Source organism: Nannospalax galili, unplaced genomic scaffold, assembly GCF_000622305.1.
Source record: "Nannospalax galili isolate Female #2095 unplaced genomic scaffold, S.galili_v1.0 scaffold1939, whole genome shotgun sequence".
Classification (NCBI taxonomy): Eukaryota; Metazoa; Chordata; class Mammalia; order Rodentia; family Spalacidae; genus Nannospalax; species Nannospalax galili.
The window spans coordinates 26,703-37,297 of NW_008342008.1; the positions used below are offsets into that span (position 1 = coordinate 26,703).

Below are 10,595 nucleotides of genomic sequence, written 5' to 3' on the forward strand. Positions count from 1 at the left end.
ACCAGGAGGTCCCCCAGCTTCCTGGGGACGGGTTCTAGGCCAGATGCTTGAAAAACCGGCGCTAGGACCCTCGGGCAGAGCCTGGGAAGGTAGCCAGGAGGGGAAATGCCTTACATGGTTCCCCTCCGCGGTCACCATCTGAGCCCGTGCCCAAAATAGCCCCTGGCACCAGCTGTCCTGTCTTAATGGCGGGGAGATGTCTGCTGCCTCCGAACCCGTAGGGCTGAGTGGACCTTGGGGCCCTGCGCTCCCGGAGCCCCATCCCATCCGCTTCCACCCGGTGCATGGCGCCAACATCCGCGTGGACCCCTCGGGGACGCGAGCCACACGCGTGGAAAGTTTCGCTCACGGTGTGTGCTTCAGTCGCGAGCCGCTGGCCCCTGGCCAGGTTTTCCTGGTGGAGATCGAGGAGAAAGAGCTGGGCTGGTGCGGGCATCTGCGGCTCGGCCTGACCGCGCTGGACCCAGCCAGGCTGGCCCCGGTGCCCGAGTTCTCACTGCCGGACCTGGTCAGCCTTGGCCACACCTGGGTCTTCGCTATTACGCGCCACCACAACCGCGTGTCCCGGGAAGGCCACTCCGAGGCGGAGGTAGCGGCCCCCAGCAGACCCCCAACCCTTTTGTTGGAACCGTATCTGTGCATTGAGCAGTTCCGAATCCCGCGGGACCGCCTGGTGGGCCGCAGCCGGCCAGGGCTCTATAGCCATCTCCTGGACCAGCTCTACGAGCTGAACGTGCTGCCTCCTACCGCGCGCCGAAGCCGCCTGGGTGTTCTCTTCTGCCCGCGTGGGGATGGGACCGCCGACATGCACATTGTCATCAACGGGGAGGACATGGGTCCCAGCGCCCGCGGGCTGCCAGCTGCTCAGCCTCTCTATGCAGTGGTAGACGTGTTTGCCTCCACCAAGACTGTGCGCCTGGTCCAACTGGAGTATGGCTGTAGGTATCGCCCCCCCCCCGGGCAGCGACGCCCCCTCCTGGCCCAGTGTAGTAGGACCCCCTAGTCAGCTAGCAATGCCTTGGGTTGGTCCCTTAGTTTTGAAGCTGGAGAATCTGGCTTCACTTTGCCCATCTGCTGGATTTTACACGTCACTCCTTGCCTGTGAGCCTCAGTATACCTATTAATCAAGATACCCTGAATGTCCCTTTTAGTTTGGACAATGTTTCAGAATTAACCTAGGACAGAGATTTTAACATTTTTATTTTGTAATTTGTTTTGTTTTGTCCTGGGAACCACCCCAGGGTCCCGTGCATGCTAGGCTACACATCCTTATGACCAGGGATTCTAAAATCCAGTTTTAGACCCCAGGCTAGTCTGGAACTCACTATGTAATCCAGGCTGGCCTCAAATTTTCAGCAGTTCTGCCTCTGCCTCCCAGGTGTTGGAATTAGTGTGAGCCATCACACTCAGTTGGGAGTTGTATGTTATTAGAAAAATGTTCATAAACTGGGCCTGGTGGCTCACACCTTTAATCCCAGCTCTTGGGAGGCAGGCAGAGGCAGGTGGATCTCTGTGAGTTCAAAGGTTAGCATACTCTACATAGCAAGTTCCAGGCTAGTTAAAGCTACATAGTGAGTCTGTCTCAAAAAAGGGAAAAAAAATGTTCATAGATTTGGGTCGATCATTTTAGAGGAATCATGGACCCCATATTGAGAACTTGTTTGTTGTTGTTGTTTTTTGAGACAGGGTTTCCCTGTAGCCTCAGCTGTCCTGGAACTCACTATATAGACCAGCCTGGCCTTGCATTCACAGAGATCTGCCTGCCTCTGCCTCCCGAGTGCTAGGATTAAAGGCATGTGCCACCATGCCCGGCTTGTTTTTTTTTTTTATTAATCTTTTTGAGACAGGGTCTCCCTGTAGCTCTAGCTGACCTGAAACTTGCTATGTAGACCAGGCTACTTGAACTCACAGACATCTACCTACCTCTGCCTCCTGAGTACTCGGATTAAAGGCATGCAGCATGCCCAGCCTCAGATTAAGAGCTTTTAAATTCTGAGGTTTGGCTCATTATATCCCAGTAAGTCTTTTATTTATACCTCTGGTCACATTTCATCAACTCAGTGCAGTGAACCAGAAACTGCTCTGTGCTGGGCCTGTGCTAGGTTGTGTTTGCATAAGCAAATCAGGCATTATTTTGTCCCAAGAACCTGTTACAAAAGGGGTTGGGCTGTTATAATAGAAAACGGGTATAGTCAAAGTTCTAGGAAGAGGTGTTTATGCGGACTATACGAGCAGCCCTGGGAAGTGGGCTGAACCTGAGGGCAGAGGGAATTACCAAGGTGATGGCAAATACAGACTAAAACCTAGATCTTAGCCTCAGTGCTGCTTCCCCGCTACCTCTTCAGTTGCCTCTGACAGTCTTCTCTCCACAGTGCCGTCCCTACAGACTCTGTGTCGTCTAGTGATCCAGAGGAGTGTGGTGAACCGGCCGGCCATTGACGGGCTCCACCTGCCCAAAGGACTTAAGGATTTCTGCAAGTATGAATGAAGGTCTACAGCCTCCAGAGCAGGGCCACAGAAATGCACTGTGACCCCAGAACTGTGGCTGGTCCAAAGCTGACCACATTGCTGCCAACCAGGCCCAGAAATAAATAATTGATGTGGACGCTCTGAGCACTGGAGGGTCTCTTTGCCTCTGCAGCCTTGTGAGAGGCAGTTCTAAAATCACTGTTTAGTCAGCAGGTCAGAGGTATTTAGATCCTATCTAGATCAGAGGGGTTCCTAGCCTGGCTGATCTTTTGGATTATCTAGAATACAATAAGTGGTGATATTCTCTCTCTCTCTCTCTCTCTCTCTCTCTCTCTCTCTCTCTCTCTCTCTCCTCTCTCTCCTCTCTCCTTTCTCCTCCTTGTTTGTCAGGGAATTAGGCCCAGACATCATGTTTTTTGTTTTATTTTGTTTGAGGTCTCACACTGTAGCCCAGCCTGCCCTTAGACTCAATGTAAGTCTCCTGCCTCAGTTTCCCAAGTTCTGGGACTATAGGTATGAGCCACTGTGCCTTTTTTTCAATTTTTTTAAAAAAAAACTTTTATTTTGGGCTGGAGAGATGGCTCACTGGTTAAGAACACTGGTCAGTCTTGCAGAAGACCCGGGTTCGAATCCCAGCACCCACATGGCAGCTAACAACTGTCTGTAACTCCAGTCCCAGGGGATCCGACAGCCTCTTCTGACCTTCTCAGGCATTGCACGACATGGGTGCACTTACCTACACACAGGCAATACACACATACACATGAAAATAAAAATAAAAAAATAATGAAAAAAAACTTTTTTGGGGGGGCTGGAGAGATGGCTCATTGGTTAAGAGTACTGACTGCTCTTGCAGAGGACCCAGGTTCGATTCCCAGCACCCACATGGCGGCTCTGAACCATTCTTAACTCCAGTCCCAGGGGATCCGAGAGCCTCTTCTGACCTGTGAGGTATTGCAGGGCACGGGTGCACTCACGTACATGCAGGCAATACACTCATACACATAAAAGAAAAATAAAATATTAAACTTTTATTTTTATTATGTGTGTGTGTGAATTGCCTGCATGTAGATAACTGCATCTGTGTCGTGCAATGCCCTCGAAAGTCAGAAGAGGCTGTCAGATCAATCCCCTGGGACTGGAGTTACAGACAGTTGTTAGCTGCCATGTGGGTGCTGGGATACGAACCTGGGTCTTCTGCAAGAACAGTCAGTACTCTTAACCGCTGAGCCATTTCTCCAGCCCTTTTTTTTTTCAATTTTAAAAAATTTATTTGTATTTTTTATGGGTATGTCTTGCCTGCATGTATGTAAGTGTACCACATAGTGCAAGGCCTGCAGAGGCCAGAAGAGGGTGTTAGATCCCCTGAAACTGGAGCTAGTAACAATTATTAGCTGCCATGTGGGTGTTGGGAGCCAAACTCAGGCCCTCTGCAAGAGCAGAGAGTGCTGTTAACCCCTGAGCCATCTTTCCAACCCCATGACTTGACATTTTTTTTTAAAAGCTCCGTTAGAGATTCTAATATAGTTAGAAGAGTTTCACTGTATCAGAGGTGTCACCTTTGGAAAATTTATTTACTTTTCCATTTTTGGTTTGTTTGAGACAGTCTCACTTTGTAGCCCAGGCTGATCTTGAACTGTGGTGGTCCTCCTAACCTCAGCCTTCTAAGTATTGAGATTACAGGCATGAGCTCCATTTTTTTTTTTTTTAAACAGTACTAGGGACTGAATTTAGGGCCCCATGCATGCTAGATGAGTGCTCTACTACTGAACTGTATCCCTAGCCCTCTTTTTACTATGGTTGCTCAGGATGCTCTTAAACTTGTGATCCTCCTGTTTCAGCCTCCCAAGTAGCACAATTACAAATCTGCTCCTCTGGCCTACTGAAGAACTTAGAATACTGAAACATTGGTCTGATCCTGGGATTTTGATTTAATTGATCTTGGATGGCGCAGGGCCAGAGGATTATTCAAAGCTCCTGAGGGATTCTAATGTACAGTCTGGGCTGACTACCAGTGCCCTAGACCAACCATGTCATAGCAATTTTTTTTTTTTTTTTTTTTTTTTTTTGTAGACAGTCTCATGTATCCCAGTTTGGCCTCAAACTCGCTCTGTGAAGGATGACTTTGAACTTCTGAACCTCCTGCCTCTACCTCCCGAATGCTAGGATTACAGGCATATGCCATCATGCCCTGTTTATGTGGTGCTGGAGATTGAACTTGGGGCATTGCGCATGCTAGGCAAGTGTTCTACCAACTGAGATAATTCCCAGCCCCCCAGATAGCAAAGAATTGGATTCCTTGTTTCATACCACAAGGCAGAAAGCATAGACTTTTATTTGTATCTTCAATCATTAGCTTCTGTAGGGAGGACTCCCCCATCACAACTCCAGGTGAGGAAGGTAGGGACAGTATCACCCCCAGTTTGCAGCTGAGAATATTAAGGAACAAAAATGTCCAAGTGGAGGTAGAAGTGATGGCAACACCTGGTAATCCCCATACCTAGGAGGCTGAGGCAGGAGGATCAACAGTTTGAGGCTGCCCTCAAAAAAGTAAAAACAGGCCAGGGGAAGTGGCATAGGCCTTTAATCCTAGCACTTGGGAGGCAGAGGCAGGTGGACCTCTGGGAGATCAAGGCCCACCAAGGCTACATTAAAAAAAAGCAAAACAACTGGGAATGTAGTTCAGGGGAAGAGCTCACTCCTAGCATGTGCAAAGCCCTGGGTTCTATTCCCAGTACCAGAAAAAAAGCAAAACAAAACAGCTGTCCAAATGACTTGCCCAAGGTAAGGACAAGAGCTGAGAACATCATGATCCTGGTCCAGTGTCCTTTTAATCCCCTCCCATTGTGACATATATGTTCTATAATAAACAAGTTAGTATTGTGAGGTAGGGTCCAGGTATAAAGGGGACCATGAGGTGACATTATAGAAAACTGGAGAGTAGGACAGAAGGTGTAGGACCATTCTCTCACAAACAGGGGCTCTGGGGCAGCCATGTCCTACTTCATGCCTCTACAAACTCATCCAGGTCTTCTGTCTTCTGGACAAGGTGAGAGAGGGGCTCCTGGAATTGGGGACAGCACAACTTCCCATGTGAAGTTGCTTCCTGGTTCTGGGGAAGTAGAGGCTCTGCTGGACATTTTTGGGCTGACTGTGGAATGAGTTATTTTGGAAGAAAAGATATCCAAAAGGCCTTGCCAGTTACTAACTACCCACTGGTTTACTTATTCAACAAATACTTCTCCATCACCTGGGGACTGTGGTTAGGTAAGAGGAACACTGACATTCCCAACCTCTGACAGTCTTCTTGGCCAGGTTTTAATTGTTCCTGCTCCCAAGCCCTGCCCCTCAGGGCTTCTTCCCCAAAGATACCAAGAATAACATTCCATCTCATTCCTGTCTCTGCAGATGGGGCTGCTTCTCCAGGTTCGTCCCTTGGTCTCTATAGTCCTGCAGAGCCAGTGGTGGTAGCAGCTGGTGGACTAGGCCCACTGAACCCGAAAGTTGAGGCCTGGGGCCCCACCTTGGCCGTGCCCGAAGCCAGGGACTGCTCTGGGGGTACTAGCTGGGAGACACCATGGAGGAAGGAGTACAGCCGATACTGCTCCAAATTACCCCACACAAGGCAACTGGAGAGCTCGGGCTGGGCAGACCCCTGCTCCCGAAGCAGAGATCCTCACCTGGTTGGCCCCAGCAGGCCTCAGCCCCTGCTGCTGTATGGGCTGTCACCCGGGATTCTGCCGAAGTCCTCAGAGGCAGGGGGGGAGGAGGCCAGCTCTCGGCCTGACGTCTGCATCCTTACTCTGGCCATGATGATTTCTGGTATCCCCACCGTGCCTGTCCAAGACCTGAGGGAAGAAGACCTGATTCGGGCAGCTCAAGCTTTCATGATGGCCCATCCAGAGCTGGCGGGAGCACCACTGGAGGGTGCACAGTGGGAACAGGCACATGCCCACATGGCCTCTGGGCAGATGCCCCTAGTGAGATCCAGGAGGGGCCAGCCTCCTGGCTCCTGCTTGTAGTCAGACAAAATAGCATGAGACACATAGGGTGGCTTCTCTGAATGGTTTTTGGGTAGACAGGGTCAGGTGGCTGTGGCAGGGAGGGGAAGAGGGTGGGTGATGGAGCCACCCTGATAAATGCCACTGCTTCAGTAGGGCTCACGTCCCCCAAGACAAGAGGTCTGCTAGGATAAAATTGGTTACTGAGGCAGGGAGCCTTGTTTGGAGAGTAGAGGCTTCTTTTATATTGAGCCTGAGAAAATGTTCTCGTACAAAGTCCTAGACAGTATGAATTTTCCTTACATTTCCCAGCTAGCTAAAAGCAGATGGGACTGTAGGCAAGGATGGAAAATTAACATGGGGATGAGTAGCCCTTAGGTGTCCAGATTAGAAGCCCATTCTTTAATGTGACCAACCCCACAAGGATGCCCATTTTTACAGATAAACAAGTTGAGGCTTAGAGAGCCGCCTGCTCTAAAGTCTCATAGCTAGTAACAACAGAACCAGGCCTAAGAAAGAAATAAGGCAGGTAGAAAAGCAAGATTCATATGGAGCATCACACTGCAAATTCTATTCCTTTTACAACATACCCTGAAAGGGTACAAAACAGAACACTAGACAAAAGTGGGGATTCACTTTATTGATTCCAGAATGGAGCAGGGGAAAAGACCCTAGGAGGCCTGGCTGAGCAGCCTCTTCCTCTGTGGGAAGGCTCCCAGGCCAGCTCACATGCAGGCCAGGTTCAGGTGAATTGTCTCGTGACTGGGGTAGCAGTTACCAAGACCAAACCTTCAACCTCAGCGCCCAACATCTTAGAGTATCATCTGTTTTCATAAAGAATAATTTTTCCTTATGAAAAAGTTGTCAAAACTTTTCAAAGCCAGAATATACAACAGAGGCTGTATGTGACCATCAAAGTCCACAATATTTACTATTGAGCCCTTAACAGAAAAGATTTGCTGACTCCTGCCATATGGAGCTAAACACATTCTAGGTAGCAGACTACAGAGAAAACGCCTGTCATTCTGGAAGTACAACAGTATATGTATGTGCATTTATGTGTGTGTAGAGGGGAGTATGAGTGTATACATGTACATGGGGCATTTCAGGACATCCACATATTCAGAGACTGAGCCTGGTGGCATAGGCCTGTAATCCCAGCTACTCAGAAGGCTAGTCAGAGGGCTTCCAAGTTCAAAGCCAGCCTGTCTACAGAGAAAATTCAAGGCCAGCCTGGCCAACCTGGTGAGGCTCTGTCTCAAAATAACAAAAATAGGCAGTGGGTCAGCACTTTGGAGATGGAGGATCAAGAGTCTGAGGCCAGCCTCAGCAATAGTAAGCTCGAGGCTAGCCTGGGCAACCTAGTGAGACTCGAAATAAGAAATAGAGGCAGTAGGAGAGGACTTGTCTAGAATATGTGTCACTCTAGATTCAATTCCCAGTACTGGAGGTGGGTGGGTAACAGGAGGGAAGTAATCAGAGCTGCACCTGCTCATAAGGGCCGATCCAGCTGTCGGCCAGTTCCCGAAGAGTGCTATAGCGACGCTCGAATTCCTCCTTGCTACAGTGCTGCAAGAGCTGACCTACCTCTTCTGTGAGGAGAGTTACAGCTAGGTGCTTGTCGAGGGTTGCACACCACTTGCTGCCCAGGATACTATCTAGACTGGTGGCACAGCCCGCTGTCCACTGAGCCTGCAGCATGTCAGGCTGGAGAACCTGGCGGCGGGCACTGAGCATGGCTAGGATGTGGCGGCAGGGCAGGTGGAAGGCTTGGTTAAAATAGCAGCTGCAGCTGGCAGGGGACTGAGGCTGTACCTTGTGGGTGTCCTCCAGAATCTGGATGTTCATTTTTTCCGAGCCAGAGCCAATGAGGTGCATGGATTTCTGGACCACAGCAAGCTCACCCAGGCAGAGTTGGGCTGCTGGCTCAGTGCAGATGGCATTGAGGGAGTGCTGGATGCGGGCTTCTACCAACTGCTCTATGTTGGGGCTTTTGAGGCTGGTGTCTGAGGGTGTACAGCTGCCTTGGGTATTGACATCTGGGCTGAAACTTGCTTTGTCTGAAGAGTTCTGTTGCATGTAACGGAACACAGACACCATGCCTTGTTTCTCAAATGGGGTGGTGCCAAAACACTGACTGAGGATGTGGGTGGTGACCTCGAGGTTCTGGAAGTAGCGGCTGCTCTGGGCTCGACTTCTCCAGCGGTGGGCCAGCCAGATGCGGTCATTGAGCAGCCAGTGTGAGTGGAGCTCAGGTAGTCGGGCTGAGGGGATGCAGTTGCACAAGAGTGTGTACAGCTTCCTCAGGTTGCTGGCTGTGGCTGAGCACATTGTGCTCTGCAGGGAGGACAAGAGCACACTTTGTACAGGCTGTTCTAGGGACAGCTGATAGAACTTACCCTGGAGGAACTTACAGATGTGGAACGCTGAGAGCAAAACCTCAGCTGCAGGGAACTCCATGGCCAGGGTGGGCAGTAGGAGGAAGTGAGGATCTACCAGGATGGTATTGACTCTCTCCCATGCTGGGTTAAACTTCTTGAACACCTGGAACATCTGGGCCAGGCCTTTGGCATCTTCGTTGGTAGGGATGGCGAAGTAGACTGCTCGGGTAAGAGGACCCTCAAGCTGTACCTGAGGTCCATCCACCAGGAAGGTATATAGCACTTTGCCTCTTGGGTTATAAGTCCGGTGTATAAATAAGACCTCTGGGAAATGAGCAAAGAGATCTTGCATAAAGCAGCTCTGGTAGTTGAAGTTTTCTAGCTGAGGAGTCTTGCTGACTTGGTGCAGTAGCATAGGTGGGCTGGAGTCTTTAATCAGAAGTCCGTTCAGCATTGTGAGGGCCATGGAGGAGTTGGGAAATGTCAAAAGCCCAAGCTGAGAATACTTTATCTGCAAGACCGCTGTCAGGGAGGCATAAAGTTTCTCAAGTGCCAAGTAATTCGATGCCTGAGGTTAGACCGTAGTTTTAGATACTGTTCCAGACGAGCCTATGGAAAGGAACAAAGACTTAAGACAGTAAGGACTTAGCTCTTCAATTATTCATCTGGATAACATGTACTAAACATTTACTATGTATCCGCACCGTTCTAGGGGCAGACAGACAATGAACACGGAAAGACATACTGGATAATGAAGACTATAAAAACCACAGAAATGAGTAGCAGGTCAGAGCAAGCTGGAGAAGGCAGGATACATTAATTAAGGTGTTCAGAGGAGGTATGGGGGGGGGATTACCATGGATGAGACTTAAATAAGAAGCCACTTATAGAAACATTATCGTTCAAATACCCAGGAGGCCAGGTGTAGCGGTGCACCCCTGTAAGCCAAGCTACTCGGAAGGTAGTATGAGCAATTTAGGGTAAACCTGTCTCAAAAATTTAAAAAAACACACCCCTCCTGCAAGTCTCCAAACAAAAGGACTGGGGAGTCAGGTTGCACACATCTGTAATCTCAGCCCTTGGGAAATGAAGGCAGGAAGATCAGGAGTTGAAGGCCAGTTCTAACTACACAGACCGTCTCAATAATAAAAGCTGGGGCTGAGAGATAGCTCCCTAGTAGAGCACTTGCTTAGCATGCGTGAAGTGCTAGGTTCAATCCCCATCAAAGGAAAAAAGAAAAGAAAGACGTATGTGGGGTTTTTTTTCTTTTCTAAACGGGGTTTTGCTGTGTAGTCCTGGCTGGCCTGTACTCATGGCAATTCTCTTGCCTCAGTGTCCTCAGTGCTGGGATTATAGGCGTGTGTTACCACACTCAACTCTCTATAAAAAAAGATTTTAAATTATGTGTATGCCTATGTGGCAGTATGTGCCTCACATGCCTGTAGCTGGGCTTGGAGGCCAGATTTCCTGGAGCTGGATTATAGGCAGTTTTGAGCTGCGTATGGGTACTGGAAACCAAACAGGCACTAGGGAAGAGCAGTACACGTTCTTAATCACTTGGCCATCTCTCCAGCTCTGGCTATCTGCTCCCTTTTTAAATGACAGGGTCTCACTATGTAGCCTTGGCCTGGAACTAGCTATTGGACCAGGCTTGCCTCAAACTCAGATTCACAGCCTCTAGAGCATTGGAATTAAAGGTGTGGTGCCACCTCGTCCGGTTCAGCCTTAAAAAAAAAAAATTATA

The 10,595-nt window shown here is 49.4% G+C and overlaps 3 protein-coding genes across 3 annotated transcripts in view; 2 read left to right on the plus strand and 1 right to left on the minus strand.

The window, feature by feature from the left end:
• The first annotated feature begins 15 nt into the window (after positions 1 to 15).
• Neurl2 (neuralized E3 ubiquitin protein ligase 2) lies at positions 16 to 2,613 on the plus strand. Its single transcript, XM_008837756.3, has 2 exons — positions 16 to 938; positions 2,373 to 2,613. The coding sequence occupies exons 1-2, from the start codon at positions 197 to 199 to the stop codon at positions 2,486 to 2,488; spliced, it is 858 nt and encodes a 285-aa protein (XP_008835978.1). The 5' UTR covers positions 16 to 196; the 3' UTR covers positions 2,489 to 2,613.
• Positions 2,614 to 5,463: 2,850 nt separating this feature from the next.
• On the plus strand, positions 5,464 to 6,733 carry Spata25 (spermatogenesis associated 25). Its single transcript, XM_008837757.2, has 2 exons — positions 5,464 to 5,518; positions 5,878 to 6,733. Exons 1-2 carry the CDS (start codon positions 5,464 to 5,466, stop codon positions 6,489 to 6,491), a joined length of 669 nt encoding a protein of 222 aa, XP_008835979.1. The 3' UTR covers positions 6,492 to 6,733.
• Positions 6,734 to 7,090: 357 nt separating this feature from the next.
• Positions 7,091 to 10,595, minus strand: part of Zswim1 (zinc finger SWIM-type containing 1) — a 4,184-nt gene continuing 679 nt past the window's right edge. Inside the window, exon 2 of the mRNA XM_008837759.3 lies at positions 7,091 to 9,460. Coding sequence (XP_008835981.1) covers positions 7,947 to 9,317 — 1,371 coding nt within the window. The 5' untranslated portion in view covers positions 9,318 to 9,460 and the 3' untranslated portion in view covers positions 7,091 to 7,946. The remainder of the gene's footprint in view (positions 9,461 to 10,595) is intronic.

What these genes read in the sequence shown, in the direction of transcription:
- Neurl2 (XM_008837756.3), top strand. Translation starts at nt 197, where the DNA reads ATGTCTGCTGCCTCCGAACCCGTAGGGCTGAGTGGACCTTGGGGCCCT. An exon ending in GGTCCAACTGGAGTATGGCT is followed by an intron (nt 939 to 2,372) that starts GTAGGTATCGCC and finishes TTCTCTCCACAG; the next exon opens with TGCCGTCCCTACAGACTCTG.
- Spata25 (XM_008837757.2), top strand. Translation starts at nt 5,464, where the DNA reads ATGTCCTACTTCATGCCTCTACAAACTCATCCAGGTCTTCTGTCTTCT. An exon ending in TCTTCTGTCTTCTGGACAAG is followed by an intron (nt 5,519 to 5,877) that starts GTGAGAGAGGGG and finishes CTGTCTCTGCAG; the next exon opens with ATGGGGCTGCTTCTCCAGGT.